Source organism: Cucurbita moschata, unplaced genomic scaffold (assembly GCF_002738365.1).
Source record: "Cucurbita moschata cultivar Rifu unplaced genomic scaffold, Cmos_1.0 Cmo_Scf00003, whole genome shotgun sequence".
NCBI lineage: Eukaryota > Viridiplantae > Streptophyta > Magnoliopsida > Cucurbitales > Cucurbitaceae > Cucurbita > Cucurbita moschata.
Genome location: NW_019268519.1, coordinates 1997708 through 2020606, shown reverse-complemented (window position 1 = coordinate 2020606; position 22899 = coordinate 1997708). Strand labels below are relative to the sequence as shown.

The 22899-nt window shown below is 38.1% G+C and overlaps 6 protein-coding genes across 6 annotated transcripts; 1 reads left to right on the top strand and 5 right to left on the bottom strand.

Annotated features, from left to right (window-relative positions):
• Positions 1-433: 433 nt before the first annotated feature.
• Positions 434-18969, bottom strand: LOC111436010 (pathogenesis-related protein PR-1-like). Its single transcript, XM_023073670.1, has 2 exons — positions 18959-18969; positions 434-1209 (listed from the first exon to the last, which is right to left on the bottom strand). Exon 2 carries the CDS (start codon positions 1152-1154, stop codon positions 648-650), a length of 507 nt encoding a protein of 168 aa, XP_022929438.1. The 5' UTR covers positions 1155-1209; positions 18959-18969; the 3' UTR covers positions 434-647.
• LOC111435974 (transcription factor MYB36-like) lies at positions 3443-4837 on the bottom strand. The gene is made up of 3 exons (XM_023073625.1): positions 4691-4837; positions 4474-4603; positions 3443-4303 (listed from the first exon to the last, which is right to left on the bottom strand). Exons 1-3 carry the CDS (start codon positions 4824-4826, stop codon positions 3595-3597), a joined length of 975 nt encoding a protein of 324 aa, XP_022929393.1. The 5' UTR covers positions 4827-4837; the 3' UTR covers positions 3443-3594.
• Positions 8412-16520, top strand: LOC111435969 (bifunctional dethiobiotin synthetase/7,8-diamino-pelargonic acid aminotransferase, mitochondrial). The gene is made up of 14 exons (XM_023073612.1): positions 8412-9250; positions 10090-10260; positions 10531-10792; positions 11232-11312; positions 11940-12060; positions 13068-13213; positions 13585-13679; positions 13896-14011; positions 14086-14226; positions 14564-14697; positions 14787-14918; positions 15241-15375; positions 15497-15609; positions 16048-16520. The coding sequence occupies exons 1-14, from the start codon at positions 8544-8546 to the stop codon at positions 16250-16252; spliced, it is 2559 nt and encodes an 852-aa protein (XP_022929380.1). The 5' UTR covers positions 8412-8543; the 3' UTR covers positions 16253-16520.
• On the bottom strand, positions 16459-18509 carry LOC111435984 (F-box protein PP2-B10-like). The gene is made up of 3 exons (XM_023073636.1): positions 17919-18509; positions 17217-17335; positions 16459-17129 (listed from the first exon to the last, which is right to left on the bottom strand). The coding sequence occupies exons 1-3, from the start codon at positions 18216-18218 to the stop codon at positions 16610-16612; spliced, it is 939 nt and encodes a 312-aa protein (XP_022929404.1). The 5' UTR covers positions 18219-18509; the 3' UTR covers positions 16459-16609.
• A 57-nt stretch (positions 18970-19026) lies between the features above and the next one.
• Positions 19027-20644, bottom strand: LOC111436000 (F-box protein PP2-B10-like). Its single transcript, XM_023073660.1, has 3 exons — positions 20230-20644; positions 19723-19841; positions 19027-19632 (listed from the first exon to the last, which is right to left on the bottom strand). The coding sequence occupies exons 1-3, from the start codon at positions 20545-20547 to the stop codon at positions 19179-19181; spliced, it is 891 nt and encodes a 296-aa protein (XP_022929428.1). The 5' UTR covers positions 20548-20644; the 3' UTR covers positions 19027-19178.
• Positions 20645-20730: 86 nt separating this feature from the next.
• LOC111435991 (F-box protein PP2-B10-like) lies at positions 20731-22534 on the bottom strand. Its single transcript, XM_023073649.1, has 3 exons — positions 22195-22534; positions 21404-21522; positions 20731-21314 (listed from the first exon to the last, which is right to left on the bottom strand). The coding sequence occupies exons 1-3, from the start codon at positions 22492-22494 to the stop codon at positions 20831-20833; spliced, it is 903 nt and encodes a 300-aa protein (XP_022929417.1). The 5' UTR covers positions 22495-22534; the 3' UTR covers positions 20731-20830.
• Between the last annotated feature and the right edge of the window lie 365 nt (positions 22535-22899).

Here is a 22899-nt window from a genome sequence, read left to right as displayed (position 1 = left end):
TAAAACAAAATTCTAATTACCTAACTCTATTATTAACAGGGGCCTCGATAGGCGTGTGTGTTGGGCCCAATCAGAGCCCGTCTGAAAGAAAATACAGAGGCTTATGGAGCCCACAGTTGAGCGCATAGGCCCACAAATGCATGTCCAGAATAATTCCATTATTCTAACTTTATCAGATTCCACATTTGATTTTTTGCGATCAATGTATAACAATGCTTAAGATCCAAATCAATAATTGTTTCAATACTCATGTGATCTTCTACAATTAATAGAATATCTATAGCTACATTATTTCAACTCTGTTCTTCGTTTTTCATATTTAAATCTGTTGAATCTAAGAATAATAATTGTTTTATAAATTAATTTCTGATAAGTGAAGATGGCTATCTTTATTTAATGTTGCCGCTACAAGTTGTAGGAAATAAATTTGGAGTAAATATTTAATGTAAGCTTTATTTGGAGGGGGTATGAAAAAATATATATATATATATTATAGGGATACAGGTATTGGGTACAGCACATAAAATCAATCAATTACATGTGAATTTCAGAGACACAGAACCACATAAACTTTTACAAACAAATTTTGATTTAAATATACACTCTCCAAACTCCGATGACAACAAAATGGGGAGGTGAGGTAAATTTTAATAAGGTCTCTCCCCAATGTAATTACCAGGAGGATCATAGTTGCAAGTGATGAAGACGCCTTTACCCTGCTTGCAAGTGACTCTAGCGCACCCAATCCGCCGAGTGGACCGCCACACTATTTGCGTATAATGGCCGCACAGTTCACCTTCCACGCAAGAATTTGACCAATAGCTGTACCATTTCCGCTCCGACACCCAATCAGCCACGGCCTGTGCCGGAGACCACGCATTGCCACTCCCCCAGAAAATGTTTTCACCGTACGGCCCGTTGGAGTGTCGGAGAGCGCAATCCCCCCGCCGCTTGTTGGCGTATGACTGTGCGTAGCGAGCCAATTTGGTGTCCCAAACTAATGGAGCCAACCGGAGGGCGTATCTAGCCGCATTGTGAGGGCCGAGGAATTGCTTCTGCAGGGCTTTGTCGGACTTCACCAGAGCTGCAGTGGCGTGGCCGGTTGAGCTCAGGAGGATGAAAATGGCGATGGGTATGAGAAGATATGCTTGCATTTTTTCAATGGAGCTTGATTTTGTATTGGGCAGCCTTTAATTTTGGAGGGTATTCCTTGGTCTGAAGAAAGTGATGATATTTATAAAGGAATGGCTACGAAATCGAGTGGTTGGATAAAGAAGACTTATGGGGTGGCACCCATGTTCGATAATGATTACCACTTTCTTTTTTGCTATTACACATAAATTATTATTCATATAAAGAATATCGTTCAACTCCAAATTATTGGCCCTCTTAAAAATTGAAGCTAAAGATCATTTCGTTTCATTACATCAAAACTTTAAAAATTTGTAACCTTTTTTCTTTTTGTGATGCATCCTCTGGACGAACATAAAGAAAGAAAGTAACTAAAGGGTGTATGATTGAATGAACATAAAGAAAGAACATGATAGTGTGTAAAAGGCAAGGGAGGGAGGGCATCAAAACAGGATTATTGAAACAAAACTGTGTGTTCTTTTTCAATCATTTGAGCATTAATATTAAAATCAGAGGCCGCATCTACCCCGAAAGTCTTCCAATAAATTTTCCGGTTTTAAAATTAGTAAGCTCCATCTCATACGTCATTGTTCACAAACTTATGCCCCTCTCTGCCAACTCACAAACATTTATTTGGGCCTCATAAATACTATTTATTATATCATTTCTTTAAAAAAAAAATACTGAATGTGTGATAGGTCAAATATACAGCCATGTTATTGTGCATATGATTGGTTTAAAGTTTAAGCCAAATAAGGGCTAAATACACTTTTTTAAATACAATGGAAGGTTAATAAATTTTTGCATGATATTCCCTCAGTTTTTAGAATTGATTATCTAATAGCTAAATGTGTCACGATCTTAAAGTTTAAAGAACAAGCAACAATAGAGTATAAATTATGTGAATACAACGATTTTAGTTGAAGTTTTCAGTCACTTTAATCCTATCAATCATTGTCCGTAAACTAACAATTTGAAGTATAATGTAACAATCTTAGCCCATTCAAACAATATATATGTATCAATACAAATTGGGCCCAGGCTTATACCTCCTGCAAAATGAGTTACGTTTCTTGTGCTTCCATGCATTTAATGCCCATTTACTCTAAATTGTAAAGATCGCGAAGGTTCCAAATTTCACATGGAGGTTCATTGCATTGATTGGGAAAGGAGATGAATAGCCAACATACTAACCATTTCTTAAAAATTTATTTAACTGCTTAATAACTGTTTGCTTAATAACTGCTGCCCATTATCCTAAAATTGCTCCAACTATATCAAATTTATTCAAAGCCTTGACACCGTTTCTAGGGAGATCAAAGGTTTCCCCTTCTTTACCCATATAAATCCCACCAAACCCATCTCTATTCTTCTCTCATCATCATCATTGTTGTTTCAGCTATGGGAGGAAAACGAGCGGTTCATTACTATGAGATGACGGAACTGGAAGTTCCTTTGAGTTGCAACAAACCCAAGTTGGGCAAGCCCGGCGCCAAAAGAGCCTCCACCAATCGACATGGGGCGGAGAAAACTACAACCACGGTCTACAAAAATGAACTTCCTGGTGGTTTAACTGTACAGGTCTCCAAGAGGCATAAGGTCAAGGAATTTGTGGACAACAACACCGGACGTTTGAGTTCCAAAGAAGAGGTTACTTATAAGTCTAGTTTCAAAGTGGATAATGCAGTTCAAGGAATTTTCAATGAGGTTCAAACTCAAGTGAAGTTTAACAAGGCTCCAAGTTCTAGCAACAATTCCACCAAACCCACTAATAAGCATATCATGTTTGACTTCTAGGCCTATCTTTTGGATCTCCATGTCTTTCCTGTCTTCTTTAATTTCCATGTTTTACTCTTTCAAACACATAGTGTTAATTTGATTCTCAATTCTCCTAATTTGTTGCTTCATTTGTTTATAATGGTTTTTAATTCATCTAATGTGTTCTCTTTTTCTCTCCTTTTGAATTTAAAAAGTTATCCCTACTGTGTTGTTACTCTGTCTCTTTCAAAAATCTCTTTTTGCCCTCGTTTTCTAAAATCTTTTTTTTTTAAATCGAGGCAGAGCTTCGAGCATACGTCGTTTGGCCGTAGGCGATACAAGAACGAATTGGCTTAGTTCACTTGTCGTTAGAAAGTGAGTGCCGCAGTTCGCTGCTATCTAGAGTGCGATCGTGACAAGTGCTCAACTTTATGGTACTAACAAGTGTTTGATACGTGTTCAAAACGGAGTGACACAATAAGAAATACAGAAAGAAAGACAGATATACGAGAATTGAACTAAAGATTTTGATCCAGCAATATCCAAGGTGAAAATGTGGATTAAACGTCATTATTCACACTAATATACAAAGCTTGACGACATAGATTCTTAGTATGGCACATGCAAGCAAATCCATCTTATAATCATGACAAATTGAACAGCTTCCTTGTCTCTCTCCCAAACCCTACGCATAAAAATTGTCCCCTAAAGATTGTACCCTAACTCAAAATCTTGAAACATCAATTCCGATTGAAGAACAGAAGAAGAATCCCAGGAATTAGAGGAGGATGCGGATCTCATATCATGATGATCATTCTGAGCAGCCCACCACATGAAGCCATCCTTAGAAGAACCACCCACTTCTTTAAAGCAATCAAATTCAGGCACTTGTTCAGGTTGTGACATGAAACCCTCCGCCTTGTCATTAAGAAACTCATCCACTCCCACAAAGTTTGAAACTTGATGAACCCCAGATGCTAATTCATCTGAACTTGGGATCTCATAAGGAAGAGACACAGAATTGGTGTGAAAGAAATCAGCTTCCTTGGGTGGTTGAGTGGGTTGAAGATGATTAGGGTTTTGATTGTTCAGAGGCAGGAGGGATTGAAACTTCTTTTCCTGCATGGGGTGGAGCTTGGGCCATAGCTGAGGGTGTGTGTAGAAAGAGAGTGGATTGTGAAGGCCTTGAAGTTGCATATGGAGTTGAATCCTTTCCAAGGCTGAGTTACTCAAACCCTCTTTGGGGTCTTCATTGGTAGTTGATGAAGGTGAAATCCCATTATTGGTATTGGTATTGGTATTGGTATTGGATTGTTTGGGTTTTCCAAGTAGTTTCTTTTTCAGCTTTGTGTTCCAGTAGTTTTTTATATCATTATCAGTTCTTCCAGGCAGCTGGGCAGCAATTACAGACCACCTAAAAAGACACAACCATACAATTCCAAGACAATCAGCCTCTGACAAAGGGAAAAAACCAAGACAGAATCAAGGACAAGGAAGAAAGACAAGTACACCAATTCAGATCTAGTAACATGGCTCAAGATGAACACTAATTTTGAAAGTTTTGGTTGGAATTTGGGCTCAAACCTGCTGCCAATGCTTATATACAGGTTGCAAATGATGGTGTCCTCTTCCTCCGAGAATCCTCCATGTTTGATATTAGGTCTCAAATAATTCAACCATCTCAATCTGCAACTCTTTCCACATCTCTTCAGCCCTTCAATTTTTAATCCAAAAACAGAACATGAAGTTGAGACAAAAAAAAAAAAAAAAAAGAGTTTGTTATCTTTTTACAATATTATACCAATCTTTTGAGGAAGAGCAATCCAGTTTCCTCCAGTTCCATGCTGTTCAATATAAGCTTTAAGCTTTGCATCCTCTTCAGGTGACCATGGCCCTTTCTTGACACTGGCTTTATCACAACATGGAGCTCGACCCATTTTTGGTTCTTCTTGTGTAGGGTTTTTGTGTTTGGAAAGGATGGAGGAAGAAGACCCTGGCTTTATAGGTTGAAAAAGTGGGGGAAATCTCTTTGCTTTCTATTACTTTATTTATGATTTTTTAGTACAAAAAGTAAAGTCTTCTCTCCGCTCAACCTCTCCCCCTTTACAACCCCCTAAATTAACCTCATATCATTTGTGGAATCATTAATTACTCTTATCTCTCTTACTTTTTGGATTAGTTCGGTCCTGCATCTTAAACAATTCAAGCAACTGGCCACGCTACAAATTTAAAACTTACCCTTAAAACTTTTTTAAATCTATTCATTTAGTGATGGGGAGGTGTTATAGAACCTCCTCCATCCTGTCCCTTTGTCGCCATTCTCCTGCAAAAACAAAAATGTTCATCATATATTATGAAGTTGCATAATTTGGAATGAAATTCTTGGAGTGGACAATTCACCATATATTTTAAAACAATGTTCTTCTCTCATCTTCAACGTCGTACATGGGAATTGATTACGTAACATTCAAAACCCACTACTAGTAAATGTTCTCCGTTTTGGCTCGTTACGTATCGTCGTCAACTTCATAGTTTTAAAATGCATTTACTAGGAAGAGGTTTCTACACCTTTATAAAAAAAATGTTTCGTTCTTCTCTCAAACCAATGTGAGATCTCATAATCCACCACCTTGAGGGTTAGCGTCCTTGCTAGCACATCATCTAGTGTCTAGCTCTAATACCATTTGTAATAAGTCCAAACCCACTGCTACCAAATATTGTTCTATTTGAATTTTCCCTTCTAGGCTTCCCTTCAAAGTTTTAAAACACGTATGTTAGGGAAAGATTTTCATACTCTTACGAGAAATGTTTGGTTCGTAGAATCTCACCAATTAAGTAGCTAGCAAGGGAAACTTATACTTGTTCACCTGTGCATGTCAGCCACATGGTTTGTTAACATGCATGGCCAGGCCATTATCTGAGTTATATATGAGGAGTTCCCTTCAAAAAACTCTTTCACCCCCATGAATGAATCTTTTATTTTTGGTCGATGCCAATCTGTGATTGAATTAGAGAGGAAAAGAAGGGCAATCCTTCTTTTGCCTGTAATTTATTTGATAAATATTTGTGTCGATGACTCTTGGAATTAAGAAATGAATGCTCCAAGGAACCGCACCCACATAGAAATTACAACTCGAAAAGCAACAAAACAACACGAAATTCCCAATAAACTACTCGCTCTTTCAATATTTAATACTCAAGTTTTCAATTTGAGTGAGATCCTTAGCGGCAATAACAGCATTCTTCTGCTTGTCTCTCCCCACACCAAGAATCTTATATCAAATGCCACGGACCTTTCGGTTTCATCACCAAATTAGACCCATCTAATCTCAACACTTACAAATCCTTGTAGATAAGATCAGGATATGCATCATTTCTTATTCAACCAAAACATAAAGTGAGAAATAGAGATGAACAAGAAACTATAAAGTATTTGATGTGGAATATTTGGTGGCATTATAATTGTTCTAAGTTGTTTAAAGTTGACTAATTAGGGTGAGCTTATTTGAAGTCCATGTTCAAACATCCTACATAACAACAAATCAAATTTTGTTTAGTTTCTTTGTTGCCCTACCAACCCTTCTCCCTCCCTAATAATTATGCAATGTTTGGTATAATGCTAGGAGTAATGCGTTATTCAAAGCGGGGATTAAGAAATGATTGCCTTGTCTTAAAAAAATTCATAATCTCGATTTCAATGAGTTTAGATGCTGTTATTACAATTATTTAAAGATAATCAATCCCTAAACATTGTAAGTCAAACAAAGAGGAGTAGTTCATTAGTTCGATAAGAAATTAAGTGTGATTCGAGGATAAGATGACTAAGAAACACTTAAAAGAATTGAAAATCACTACTTATGCTAACAAGATACACTTTTCTTTTTTGTAGTTTAATCATAAGAACTTCACGGTTAAACATGTTTTACTTGAAGCAACTCTATATTAGGTGACCTCCTATGAACTTATTCCGAGATGCATGTGAGTGAGGACAAAGTATGTTGGAAGCACTTGTGTAGGAGTAGATAACGTGATCATGTCACAGGGGATGCATGAGAATGATGTGAGATCCCACGTTGATTTAGATGCTTTGATCAAACATGTCAACTCGAGCATGCAACCAAGATTAGTAATTGGATAACTTTAGAACTATACTAAAAAAGTATTGTCAAACCCTTTACGCGTTGATTATCTTCAAAATTTGGTAACCAAACCAACCACTTTATATAAAAGAAAAAAAAAAGTCCAATATTTGTTGATTTAAATATATACCAGTTAATCCTTTTACCACGGTATATATATTATATAGGAATTCTTTTATATAAAAAAATAATATTTAGCAAAAGTTTCTTTCTTTTTAATAATAATAATAATAATCATCTAACAACTACGTACTTTGACTTTTGGTTATAGATGTCAAAGAACAAGAATTCAAAATTTATTTATATAAAGATTCCGTGTTTTCTTATGTGAAAATTTAATGTTATATAATAAAATGAAGTCAAACAAATGGTTAGAATTTATTGAAAGTAAACAAATTAAAGTTGGATATTTAAAATATAAAGACAGAAATGAAATGAAATTTAATATATATGAATCAATTTAAGCTAAAAAAAACATGGAAGAAGTTGTAGTGTTGTTACTAAAAGCAGTTGACTGTAATATTAAATGCTAGAGGTAGCAGCATAGCTTGAAGAAGACAGGGGTAAGGTGAAGGATTGTTGTCACAGAGCTTGACTCCATGGATGTAGCGATTGGAGAAAGAAGATTTGGTAGCCATTCATTAGTATTTTTATGCATTGCTAAAACCCAAAGTCAAATGGCTTGGAAAAAGGACCAAGGAATATGCATGCATTCGGAGTGGTTGGAATGATAATGTTCTTGTTTTGGTTTTCTATGTTAATCATTCGCATTTCATCGTTCATTGAGTTTACCTCTTGTCTACAAACAATATAATTCTATGTCTCATATTTGTTTAATTATAATGTTAGTTGTTCATGGTTGCTTTAAAGGTATCAACAAAGATTATTTCGACTTTTGGAAGGTGTCAACGAAGATCATTCTTATCCTATCATCATATTTTTGAAAGGTGGCATTTGCTACGTAAATCTTGTAAAAGTCCAAGCTTGCTGTTAATAAATAATGTTGTTCGTTTTAGCCCGTTACTTATAGTCGTTAATATCATAATTTTTAAAATGCTCATGTTAGAGAGAGATTTCCACACATTTTTACAATGAATGCTTTATTAAACTTTCTAATTGGTGTGAGATCTCACAATCCACCTCTCTTAGGAGTTAGCATCCTTATTGACATACCGTTCTGACTTTAATATCATTTGTAAGAGCCAAAAGTCACATTCACTCTTCTACGTGCGTGCCTTTACCTCTTCAACTCTTCAACTTTGAGATCTAACCTACCCAAAAGAATGGCACTGAACCAATAGGAGATTAGAGGCTGTGGGACTGGCCAGTGGCCACTGGTGCAGCATATTCATAGTCCAATTTCTCTGCTTCTTTCTGTTTATGGCTAACCTACTTTCACCTCCCTGGTCCCATCTCTTTCCCTCCACTGCTTCAAACTCTTAAACCCACCTGCAGCTGCAAAACCCAAATTATCCATTCTACCCTTGTTCTGTTTCACGTCTCCCCACCACCATCATGCTTCGCCTCCGCCGCAGCTGCCAACACTTTCGCCGACCATTTATCAAATTCCTATCCACTGCCGTCACTCCTCCGCCTGCTCCCCACCTCCCTCTCTCCCATCCCACTTACATTGTTTGGGGCTCCAACACTTCCGTTGGTAAATCCTTAGTTTCCGCCGGCCTCGCTTCCTCCTTTCTCCTCTCCGATTCTCCCTCCCAGTTCCTCTACCTCAAGCCCATACAAACCGGCTTCCCTTCCGATTCCGATTCCCGTTTCGTCTTCCAGAAGATATCCTCCTTATTTCAACGCCGCCAAGCCCACCTCTCCCTTCTGGCCTCCGACCACGTTCTCAAGGCCTCTCTCCCCGTACTTAACTCCGTTTCCGGTTGCGGAATTGTCAATGGTAACGAATTGGCAATGTGTGACCTGGGTCGGTATGAAGATCAGCTATTGGTGGGACAGTCGGGTATAGGTTCGAGACTAATCTGTAAGACCATGTACGCATGGAAAGAGGCAGTGTCTCCGCATTTGGCAGCTGAAAGGGAAAGCGGGCCGGTGGACGACGCCGTTGTGCTACAGTCGCTGCAGAGTTGCTTGACTACTGGATTGGAAGCGAGTGGCGAGAGTGATGATGCAAAAACCAGAGCCATGTGTCTCGTCGAGACAGCCGGTGGGGTTGCTAGTCCAGGCCCTTCTGGGTCCCTTCAATGTGACTTATACAGGTGCCTTCAAGATTCTATTATTGTTCCACGTAGTATTGATTATTCTACTAGTACTTCACTGCCCTGCTTTTATTTTTAAATTAAGGACGGAGCATAGCATAGGAAGAATTTCACCGATTGCAGAAATGGAAAATGCCACGAGTAAAATTTCCCACGAGTAAAATTTCAGTTCTAAGCGCTATTGTAATTGCCAAATATTCAACTAAGCTGAATTCGTCTCGGTTGGATTCTGGATCTACTCCAGTTGTTCAATAATTCTTTTGAAATGAACAGTTTCTCTTAACGTGTTTGTTTACAAGAGCTGGACCTCTCTGTCGCTCGCCTTGTGGGTACACCCTGTTGTGATAATGAATATTCTGTTTTTTCTTCATCCTCTTACCCCTTTTGGCGGCAGGAGATTTCAATTAAATTTTCCGGCTAGAATTGAGAATGTTAAGTGGATTTGTTTTTTTGTTCTTTATATTTTGTTTATTTGAAATTCATAGAGGAACTTTTAGTGAGTAGGCAATCATGGTTAAAAATTAATCAGTTGACATACCTGATCATTTTCCTTCAGAGAATGATCGTATTTAACACGATGAAATTTTGCTCTGATACCATAACAAGTGTAAATGAAGGAGAAAGAGTTATATTAATATCGAATAAACTCTATCCTAAAGATGATACATCCCTTAAGTATATACAGACAAGATTAATGAATAAGAAATACAAATGCAGCTATTACAAACTTTAACACATAAACTAGTATGAATCATAGGTATAAACTAGTATGAATCATAGGTCTTAGCGGCTAAGTTTACTTGAATCCTGAATTTCAGATTTCTATTTCATTCTATCAGGCCTTTTCGTTTGCCCTGCCTTCTTGTTGGTGATGGTCAGCTGGGTGGTATTTCTGGAACAATTTCAGCGTATGAGACTTTGAAACTTCGAGGTTACGATGTTGCTGCCATCATCTTTGCTGATAATGGGCTTGCTAATGAAGTGCCGTTAAGCTCTCATCTTCGAAATAGGTAAATTGCAGTATTTTTTATTTTACTTCGTACGAGGGAAGTACACACGCATGGTCGTGGCAGGCGACGTGCTATTCTATGGCATTGGTGTTTCTTAATAGGAATAACTGTATTAAAAAAAAATAGTTGCAGAAGTGTAAGTGCTAGAAATTGTCAAAGGAAGGTGGATAAAGTGGCCGCTAGTGTGACATTATGTTATTTCATTCCCCCCGACGACTTTTCAATTCATATTTCAGCTTTGAGGCATGTTCATTTGCTTTTTCCTTTTAGGGTGCCAGTTCTTGTGCTACCTCCCATTCCAGCTGATATAACAGACGACCTGATGGATTGGTTCGATACCTCTCGGAACGTATTTGATTCTCTGAAGGAAATATTGTTATCAGCTCATTCAAAAAAAATTAATAACTTGCGAGAAATGCCTAAAAAGGCAATGAATGTCTTTTGGTGGCCATTCACCCAGCATAAACTTGTGGCAGATGAAGCTGTTACAGTAATTGATTCTCGCTGTGGTGAGAACTTCACTGTTTTCAAGGTGCAACTCAGAATTGCTGTTACTGAATGATATATTTACATATAGTTACATATGTTTTCTGCTTATAGTCTTATACAGTTGGAGTCTCCGTGCATATGGGTAAACATTCGTGGATGTCTGCATTTTTATTTTCAAAAATTTAATATTAGTTTGATAAAATTTATTCAATAAACATTATATCCAAGCATGCAAGTCTTTATTTATTCAAATATTTTCCACAATGTGAAGAAATTGTAACATCAGTTAGGAGTAGAATTTGTCTAATAGATCTGTGTTGAATACTAATTTTGATCTTTTGACTTCACGTATATCAATTATTTTAATATGCTGCCTTTGAAACTGACACTACCTTGATTTTGTATGATTTTTCATATTTGATTTGCACGTAGCGTACAAAATTATAGTAACATATTATGTTTGCACTGCATGTTCTATATAGGATCAGGGCAGTGAATTTATGACTCAACAATTTGATGCCTGTGCCAGTTGGTGGACACAAGGCCCTGATGCTGCCTTACAGGTCAATTCTTGATCGTTGTTTCTTTTATTTCTCTATGCATTTAAGTTGTTGCAGTTAGTGTTATTGGTTTCATTTAGTTTGAAGTTTTGGCTATTCTCTCAATTTTAAAAAATAAAAAGGTGAAGAACAAATACCGTAATTCCAGTGTCCTTGTACCTTCCCTTATCATTTCACAACTGCAAACATGGATGTGTATTAAGGGTATATGTTAATCACTATCTAGTTTGCATGTCCAAGGAATCGCGGTTCTAACTAGAGTGAATCAGGAAGAATTTGGAGGCAACTAAAGAATGATGTTATGTGACAATTGCTTATAACATTTGATTGTTAGAAAACTCAGGTTTTAGTACCTTAGACTCATTCTTACTAGCAGAAAGTTAAATAATCATTTTACTTCTTACTAGTAATCTTTGTTGTAGATTCATAATGTCATCAGGGCTTTTTTGTTATACTACTTGCCCTTTTTCATTTCTTTGATCATAATCTTGAAATGATAAACTATAGTGCTCCTTTTTGCTCTTATGATATATCTATGTATATAGCTGTGGAATTCTTATATTTCATTGTAATAGCAAGCATACCCCCCATGTTTTTGCTTTAACGCACCTTCTGTTTAGGTGTTCTCAGACTGAGCTAGCAAGTGATATGGGTTATGCTACTGCAAGATTCGGGCACGTAATGTTTCCAGAGAATGTGTATGAACCAGCTTTGGAATGTGCAGAGCTTTTACTTGATGGTGTTGGAAAAGGTTATTACCTTACTGTTTTAACCTATTTTTCCATATCGTCAGGTCATGTATTTATTAATTCTTCGCAAATTTAGGCACGTTCCATATTGATCACTTATATGTTAGATTTTTCTGACTCCCAATTACCATACTACTCTGCAGCGTAAAATTTGATTCAGTTATAAATCAGATACCCATAATTGAAATAGTTTGCCATGGAGTTCACATATGGTTAATTATTTGTCCAGTTCATATATTTCACGATCACCTCTTCCAAGATAAACTTAATGATCCTACGCTCGAATAAGAAGTCCTTGACTGCAACTGTACTTGTAAATGGACATCTTTAGTTACCTTAAATGTTATTGATAGTCAGCGGATACAAATAAGAAAGTAGGTTGGAAGAAAGAATAATGATAGTGGTTGTTGAATGAGAGAGAAGGGTTATTTCTTCCATCCTATCTTTTTTTTTAATTGGTTCTTCCTCCATATTTTCTCTCTGCTTAGATCCGTTTGTTTTTGTTAGATTATTATGTATATTGCGGATAAATAATGCTTAAAACTTAAGATATTTATTTTATAATTTCCATCGGCACGTACAAATTGTTATGAGTGGCTTTGAGAGGTTTGAATTTTCTTATCTGAATTATCTTTGATTCCAGAAAAAGGTATTCACGCCTATGAATTTTCTAGCTAAGAAGTTAATCTATTTGTTGTACAGTTGTACTAGACACCAGATTAGTAATTGTTATGTGAAATGTCAACCCATTTGCCTTTTCACTTTCGGTTTCGTTGTAAGTGTCTTAACTACACTGATAAAATAAAATGGAAGCGAGAATAATTGAACGATGAATCATTATTAACTGAATAAGTGATTCGAGGATTTTGTAATCTGGAAGTATTGTGCAAGTTATGCTAACCTATAGTTCCAGAGGAGGGATGTGTTAGCCCTTTCCTTCATTTTATTTTCTAATTGTTTCGACTAGTTTATACACCTTCATTGTACATCAAGACTCCATTTTTTGCAGGTTGGGCTTCTAGGGTGTATTTCTCAGATAATGGATCTACCGCTATTGAAATTGCACTAAAGATGGCCTTTCGGAAGTTTTCTTTTGACCATGGAATCCATGATGCTCAAGAATGCAATGCGGAAGCACCGCGTCCTGAGCTTATGGTAAGGTGGTTGCAATAAATCTATGCTAGAGAAGTTTATGGGATTCTCTGTATTGTTCATCATGATTAGGAGTACAGAAAACTCTCTTCCAAACTCAAGGACATAGAGTAGTACAATCTAACAGACGTGTCGTCAGTGGTTTATTATTGCAATAAGCACCCTTTCCTATCTAATTATATCTTCACTTTAGCAGAGAATGCAAAATATCTAGGTAGTACTTGGCTGGCTACCCATGGTCTGACTACAGAAATTCATTAGTTTGTTCCACATGTTAGTTTGACTGACACTGAATTATAATCACGCACAAAATTATGGTGCAAGTTTTTTGAAAGAACTTTTGTCGGTGACATTATAAAGATTTACTATTCCAGGTCTTGGCTCTCAATGGATCATATCATGGTGATACATTAGGAGCTATGGAAGCCCAGGCACCCTCATGTTATACAGGCTTCCTGCAGCAACCATGGTATAGATTTTTGTATTCAGAATTACGGTTCCTTATAGACTGCTGCATCTGTTAACACAAGAAGATTTTAGTTAACAGACAGAAAACCGATAGTTTGTTTAGCCCATTCCTTGGACTTTCATCTGTTAACAAAATATTTTAGTTAATGCACGAAAGAGGTTAATACTGAAGGTCCTTGGGAACATGTTAATATCACTTTTTGCATAATCACAACAGGTATTCTGGAAGAGGTGTTTTTTTGGATCCTCCTACAGTCTACATGCACGGAGGTAAATGGTATCTTTCATTGCCAGATGGATTGCAGCCAGAGAACATGATGCCTGAGAGTGTTTGTAAGTGAATATAGTTTTCCCCATTAAAGTATATCTCCTTTTTTGTATTATTAATATAATGTTATTTCTGTCAGTTTTCTGTTCACGTAACGAGGTATTTGATGAGAAGAGGGACAGTTCAGATTTGGCTGGAATCTATTCGGCATACTTGTCTCAACAATTATCAGATTCTTCGAAGTTCAATTCATTACTTGGAGCACTAATTATGGAACCAGGTAAACTCATGTATTACCATTATAAATCAATTCCTTTATCTCATTTTGAAAATGCCTTTTCAGATGAGGTTTTAAGACTAATTCATGAGATGGAGAATGTCACGATAAAAAATATCAATCATGTTGGGATTCTGGGTTGTGAGTGGGATGGGAAAGATATTATGTCATATATAATAAGCCTGTGTACCTCCGATGGAATTACAGCATTGGTGTTCCAGGATTTTTATCGCCGGAGTGTTTATGACTCTGGTTATGTACAGGTGAGTAGCTTAACTAACAACAACTGCCGTTTCCTTTACTAATTGTTTTATCATATATCCTGGGAATTGTTATATAGTAATACAAGGTGCTGGAGGAATGCATATGGTGGATCCTCTCTTCCAACGAGTACTTGTGAAAGAATGCAAAAAGCAAAAGATTCCTGTCATCTTTGATGAGGTTTTTACTGGTTTTTGGCGCTTGGGTTGTGAGGTACGTAGCCATTCATCTTATTAAAATTTCATTTTCTGGCTGGAACCAATAACATTGAAAGTGTAATTCAAACTATTGGTTCCTTATAGACTGCTGCAGAGCTGCTTCATTGTGCACCTGATATAGCCTGCTTCGCAAAGCTGATGACTGGTGGAATTATTCCGTTATCTGCTACTTTAGCTTCAAACTCTGTATTTGAATCCTTTATTGGTGACTCTAAGGTAATTACTGCCGGGGGTGCGATTATTATCAACAATGTCTCTTTGTTATCGTTTCTGTCTATGATACGAACATCATCTTATGCCAGTTTATTTTTATAATTTGAACTTTTCCCAAGGCAGCATTCTTATGAATTTTCAATTAGTTCTAGTAGTGCTCGATCAAAATTTATCTGCAGACTTCTGAATGTGGTTGATGTGTATGATTCCATTATGATCTGCGTGGCTTCCCTTAAATCTCTAATCATAGCTGAAATAAGCTTGCTCGTACAATTTATGGTATCTACGCATCGGTTTAAATCCCTTTTTCATCTTCATTTTATAGCTTGAGGCCCTTTTGCACGGACACTCGTATTCTGCTCATGCTTTGGGCTGCACGGCTGCTGCTAAGTCCATTAAATGGTTTAAAAATCCTCAGACGAACCAGAATATCAATTCTGAAGGGAAATCGCTCAGGGAGGCAAGTGCAATCATATTTTTATTTTGTTCTCAGTTGACTCAATACAAGGTCATGTTATACTTCGAAGGTCTTGCCAAGATTCTTTTGCTTTCTTGATTCATTTGTTCTTTAACGCTTACAGTTATGGGATGAAAATTTGGTTCACTTGATCTCATCACATCCTGCGGTGAAGAGAGTAGTCGCATTGGGAACACTCTTTGCTCTAGAACTTAAAGCAGATGGCCCTGATGCCGGGTATGTTCGAGCCTCCTCATCTACTTAAGTTTTTCTTTTAGCATTGTTATCTGTCTTATTGCAATAGATGCCCCCTGCTATGCATCTGTCTTCCAAATAATAGTGCCATGCGTTATATTTGGATCTTTGAATCCGAAGGGTACATCAAAGAATAAGAAAATTCAACCTGATATTCTGTTTGCTGGCTAACCCTTCGTGAAGAGATCGACAAGGGATATTCCTTTTCAGTGGCTACATTTATGTTAAGTCTGGTCGCACTTTAGTTCAGCACCCATAAAAAATCCCCCAAGGAATTCCAATCATTCTTGTTATACGCTCGTTCCAACCTTATGCCATTTATAGCCGTCCCAAACAAATTTCCTATTTCACTAGGAGTTACGATATGTGGGTCAGTGAGTGAATAGAGGTTGATATCTTAAGTTGATTGGTTTTGAACAGGTATGCATCCCAGTATTCAAGATCTCTTCTATTAAAGCTTCGGGAAGATGGGATTTATATGAGGCCATTGGGCAATGTCATATACCTTATGTGCGGGCCCTGCACAAAACCAGATATCTGCAGCCAATTACTCATCAAACTCCGTAGCAGATTGGATGAGTTTATCAGCGAGTCCGCCGAAAGCTTGAAATCCTGTCATTCATGAAAGACGGCAATACCACTATTCTGTTGGGCGTTTTTGGTGGCTCTATTAGTAATCTTTTAATGTAGTTAGTGCAGTAGTAGCTCATGTTGCAAGCCTGATTGATTGAAATGTCTTATGAATTTTGACTTAGCTTGAAACTTTTCTTATTAGTTGTCATCTCAAAAGAATAGTGAGAACAGGGTATTATCAAATATTCAAATCTTGACTTTCAAGGTGAGATATGAAAATAGTAACATTTAGGTTGAAATGTACTATAGCTGTTTACTTACCTGTCCTATGTCCATATACAAAGCAAAGTTTTCCGTGGTCCCATATTTATTGCATTACCGAAGTTCACAACACTCCATCTGTGATCTATCATCTATGCAGAACTGAATTTTTAGGCCTTATCTCTATCCCTTGAACGATGAGGCCACACTTGGAATAATTGCAATTAACCTCCTTCAGAACCATCTCAACTTCATCATCTCCACCATTGTTATGAAACTCTCCCATCTCGATTTCAAACCAACCGTCATGTCTTTCCTTTGGCAGCGCCATCCGTGACATGTTAATTCCAGGCGTATGGGTTTTGCTTCCCATCCATCGTAAACGTTGGCGATGTCCAGGCGCATTGCTTCCCATCCATACTAAACGTTGGCGCTTACGTTGAGAGTTGTCTAAATAAGGGTCCAAACCCACACTAATGGTGCAGCATTCACCACCAACGATTCCCACCTTGGCATCAGCAGGAACTATATCGAACCCATAATATCGTTCATTCATTTTAAACACGAAGTAAGCTGCATAAGTCGTTGCAGCAGACAACATTTTGCAGCTTATCTTTCCACGTAACTCAACCCACCACGCCTGGAGGAGAACAGCCACCTCCCCGAACCTGATTCTCACACCCACATTAAAAGGACAAAGTAAATATTAGAAGCAGAAGGAAAAGAAACAAGTTGAGGGGATTTGAGAGTTAAACCTCGACTCAGGATGTGATATCCAAGTCCAATAGTCAGGGGTGTCGGTCCAAATAATCTTCAGGTCCCTTGCTCCAAGCATTATGCACTTTTTACCACTCCATTTGTCCAATGAAAAGCTCTGCCAAACGCCATCCATTGAACCCACTCAGCTTATAAAGATGTACTTACGAACCAATTTATACAATCAAATAATCCATACCTTGAAACTTTACCAAGGGAAGATACCAAAAGTTTCTTGCCCTTCACATATTGACTCGAATACAAGAAATTTCATAATTTCGATAGCTTTTGTTGAAGTTTAAACGTTAAAATAACCTAGTAGCTCAAGCATAGTATGTATAAATCTCAGATCATACTTCTCTACGGATTCATATTTGTACATACAGGAACAGTATATATGTGGGATCCTAACAACAGAAGACATTTTTATCTGATTAAACAAGCATCTTATTAACAAAACATATTTAATACTTGTTTGGTGGGCTATTTTCATAATTTGATTAGATTAAGCAGGAAAGAACCAAATCTATAAGCTTCAACTTTTCACCGATGAATAACGAACTTTGGAAATAATTTTGTTGGCGAAGGTATTCGAGAAGAACGCCTGAGAAGGAAAGAACTTCTGATCCGACGATGGGCACAGGCGGAGGAGTAGGAGATGGATAGCAAATTAGAAAAATTAGGGGAATCAGAAAGGTTACCTTGTTGCCGTCATCAATCAGCAGTGGGCAGTCGCAGAGGGAGAAAAAGATCTCCTTTTTCGAACTGGAAATTGGATCAAAATTCAGGTCACTGGTTTTCCTCCGAGAAACCAAAGATTCCCAATCGATGGGCAGGAAGTTGTTCCATAAGATGTCCGACTGCGCCGCCGCATGGAAAGTCCCCGAAACCGCCGACGATCTGCAGGCATCCGATGGAGTCGTCAGCGACAAGATGTTAGCCACGACTCCTTCTGGCATCGAAGATAAATAAATAATTCCTTCGCTCTCTTCTTCTTCCATCTTTCTTGGCAGTCTGAATGAGTAATGAATTTTACTTTTGGGGACAAATGGATAATATATCTATTCTCCTTCCAACCTACGCCAACATCTGACCATTAATTATATATATGTATATATTTGAACAAGTTATGTCTCTGTCCGACCGACGGCTTCCCTTAATATGTCATCAAATTTGGCGGCATCCTGGTAGGAAAGTCCATGACTCGTGAAGAGATAAACCACCCGAAGCAAGTAAGAAAAGTCCCTCCCCTCCTTATTTACAAGTAGAGCACTACAAGCACCAAAGCTAACCATATTATAGAGGGGAGAAGAGCCTTGACTTCCAAAATTATTAGTAAAAGCTAACGAGGACCCCTAACGGCCCCTACTGATGGGAAGTAGAGGAAAAAAAATTTTAGGTTGCATATTCATGTTCAGAATAAAATCAGGTTACCTTAACGATCTACTTTCTTGAACTAGTGTGAACGGTCTAAAGACTTCTATCCTGATTTTTTTCTTTCTTCATATTTGTAAAAGGGGAGGAAATTTTGAGGCAAATGATCAATGTTAGTTCAATGTCTTACGATGTTAAGCTGCTAGCATTCTTGTCATGCTTGGCCAATCAATTCTTGGTGGCAAAGTGCGCGAGGCAATCATATTCTCAACGAGGCAGCTGACACTCTCTGTAAGTTAGCAATCCTCTCTCTCCCATGTAGCAACCTCATCCGTCACCTTCCCTTCGAAACTCCCTTGAATTGCACCCATGTACTCTTGAAGTAAAAAGCCAGTCGGCTAGCTCTCTATCTTTTATCTTGTTAAGCCAAAGAAAGAGGAAAAGAAAAGTTCCCCTTGCCGTGTATTTAGAACGAAATATTTTTTGTGGAAAAAAATTCGATCTTTACCCTAAACTACAAGGTGTATAAACGTTGAAATTGATTGAAATTTGAAACTAGGCATCTAGTTTCTTGAAGTTGTAACAATCTATGCAGGGTTCATTTTGGGCCTCATCTCTATACCCTGAACAACGAGGCCACTCCTGGAATCAATACACTTCACCTTCTTAAGAATGATCTCAACTTCATCATCTCCACCATCAATACGAAACTCTCCTAACTCAGTTTCAAACCAACCGTCATGTCTCTCCCTTGGCTGCTCCAACCTTGATAGATTGCATCCTGCTCGTGGTACGCGTCGGCCTCGCTGATGAGGATTGTCGAAATAAGGGTCCAAACAAACGCTCTTCATATAGTGTTCACTACCAACAATGCCCACCATGGCATCGATAGGATCTATATTGAACCCAAAGTATCTACGTTCCCTCGTCCTGAACACAAAGTAAGCTACATAAGTTGTTGCAGGAGACAACATTCTACTGCTTATCTTTCCACGGATTTCAAGCCACCACACCTTGAAGATGACAAGTACTTCTGTGAACCTGATTCTCACACCCACATTAAAAGGCAAAGTATCAGAATTGGGATCAAGATAAAAAGTGGGATTTGAGCCAATCGTTTAGGCTTAAAACCTTGACTCAGGATGAGATTCCCAGGCCCAATAGACAGAGGTATCGCCCCAAACAATTGATAGCTCCCTTGCTCCAAGCATTACGCATTTCTTACCACTCCGTTTGTCCAAAGAGATGCTCTGCTACATACCAATGATTGTACCCACTCAATTTATGTGCATACAAAGAAAAACTGTACAAAAGATGGGCACATGATCATAATTTCTTTCTGTTCTTCGTGAATCAAATCTGGACCTAAAATTGGAGTCGGCGGAAGCTTAACTCTCCCAAACACAACTTTTTCATATCACAGTTCATGTTTTCTGGATTTTGAGTAAACCTTTTCAAGGATAATCACAAAAGTTTTTGTAGGAATTGAAATAACTTCGAAAGTGTATGTTAAAAATCGAGCATGTCTATAAAAACAGAGCATGACGGCGATGCTAGAGTAACACTCGTCTCCGCCGACAACTCACGCAACTCGGGCCACCATTAATTTAGAGAAATTGGGGGAATAAAAAAGCGTACCGTGTAGCCATCGTCAATTAGCAGTGGATTGTTGCAAAGGGAGAAAAAGATCTCCTTCGTCGACCATGTAATCGGATCAAAATTCAGGTCATTAGGTTTCCGCCGAGAAATCAAATCTTCCCAATCGGTAGGCAGGAATCTCTCCCACACGATATCGGACAGCGCCGCCGCATGGAAAGTACGGGAGACCGCCGATGACCTGCAGGCATCGGATGGAGTCGTCAGAGACAAGATGTTAGCAATTGCTCCTTCTGGCAGAGAAGAGAAATCCGCAATTTCTCCGTCCTCCGTTCCCGTCCTCGTTTCATCCTTGTCCATGATGAATCAAGAACAGAACTCTATTTTACTGTTTCTTAAAACAGAAAAATGGTGGCGAAGGGATAGTTTTGTTCGAGTGATGTTCTACAGATATTAATTGATTTTATTTATCGTTATCTTTTATCGAATTCTATAGCCAATCAACTTTTTGAAAGCTATTACTAAAAAAGAAATTATTAAAAAAAAAAAAACATTATTTTAGGCCTAAAATGAATGAAACACAGTCCCTGGTTTTTTCGAACCTCTGGATAAACAAAAGCAAGGCAATAGCAAAACCATGGCTTTAATCAATCAAAGCATCTATGCAAAGAACAGAGGTGGGTTTAGGCCTAATCTCAATCCCCTCAACGACAAGCCCAATCTTGCGTGTGCCGCCCTTCACCTCCATAAGATCCATCTCAACTTCATCATCTCCATCGCCACTTTCAAACTCCCCCAACTCGATTTCAAACCACCCATCCTGTCTCTCCTTCGGCTGCTCCAACTCTGACGACATTTCCAATGAATGGTCAATCAACCATGGTGCAAGCCGCAGACGAGAGTTCTCCAAATCAGGGTCCAAACAAACTGTTTTCGGATCGCTTTCGGTGCCAAGAATTCCCGCCCTGACTTCAGCAAGATCAAAATTGAACCCTCGGTATTCATCTTCATTCATCTTGAACACCAAGTAAACACCATAAGTTGTTCTACGAGTCAGTATTCTGCAACTCATTCTTCCACGGATTTCAAGCCACCACACCTGGAGGAGTACAGCTACCTCTGCAAACCTGATTCTCACACCCACGTTCAAATGGCAGAGTTTTAGAATTGGGAGGGGAAAAAAAAATTAAGATATAATCTCATATAGACTTTGAACCTCGAATCAGGATGATGTTCCCAGGTCCAATACTCAGGGGTATCACTCCAAACGATCGTGATGTTCCTTGCTCCAAGCATTATGCACTTCCTACCAGTCCATTTCTCCAATGCAAGGCTCTGCAGCATGCCAATGGTTTATGTGCATACAAATTGAAAGTGCAAAACAGCTTCATTGTTGATTCAACAAGTGGTAAAAGATACACAAATGAATCAGTGGCTTTTCGTTCTTTATGAATCAGACTGGTTTAAGTGTCTGTTCATACAGTTAAACAATAATCTGGGACTGAAATTTGCGTCAGCCGAAGCTTAGTTCGTACACTAAACTCAATGTAAAAGATAATTTAGAACAAGATTAAAGCATAGAAACTAACATACTAATAATATTGTATTCAGCTCTATTTTAAAAAGAAAAATGGAGCCATTCATTCGGTTATAGACTTTATTAAATCAAAATGAAAAGGAATTAGTTACTTAAACTTCATACATTAGATTTTATTTATTTATCTGTCTTTTCAAAAGGGGGATTCTGGATATCGAACATTCACTAAAATGCATATGAAGCGAACTCTGTTTAAAGCTTAACTGAAAGTTTTTGTTGAAATCCAAGATTGATTCAAAAGAAAACTTGGATTTGAGGTTTTTAGCAATCGTTTAGAATGTATTTATATTCTAAAATTACATGTCAATTTGATAACAAGAAAGGGAACTCCGATGATGTATGTGTCGACCGACCACCGATCAAACTCCGGCCACCGCCAATTTAGAGAGCTAGGGAATCGGAAAGCTTACCTTGTCGCCATCGTCAAGTAACATTGGGCTGTCGCAAAGGGAGAAAAAAATGTTCTTCTTCGAACTGGAAATTGGATCAAAATCCAGGTCATCAGATTTTGATCGAGAAATCAGTACGTCCAAATCGGGAGGCAGGAATCTGCTCCACACGATGTCGGACTGCGCCGCCGAATGGAAAATCCGGGAAACCGTCGAGGCCCTACAGACATCTAATGGAGTGGTGAGCGACAAGATGTGAGCGATTACTCCTTCCGGCAGAGAAGAGAGATCGGCAGCTGCCGTCCTCATTTCTTCTTCCATTGGATTTCTCTGGTACAGTCAATATTTTGTGGAAAGAAACCTGCATGCATATATACGGAATATTTCGCTCGATTTTGGTAAGTAGTCAATTCACTCTCTTTCGCTAAAATCCATCTCCGGTTGCTTCGAGACTAAGCTTTAGCAGAATTTCAATCGAATGGGCCCATTCATTGGGCTGGTTTGTTGATGGCCCATTCATTGGGCTGGTTTGTTGATGGCCCATTCATTGGGCTTGTTTGTTAATGGCCCATTCATTGGGCTGGTTTGTTAATGGCCCATTCATTGGGCTTGTTTGTTAATGGCCCAGATTGTTCGGTGGGCCCAAAGAAAATAGTTTTACACTATTTATCATTCCAAATTTAATATAACTCCAAAATCTTTGCATTAATAAAGAGGACAGAGGAG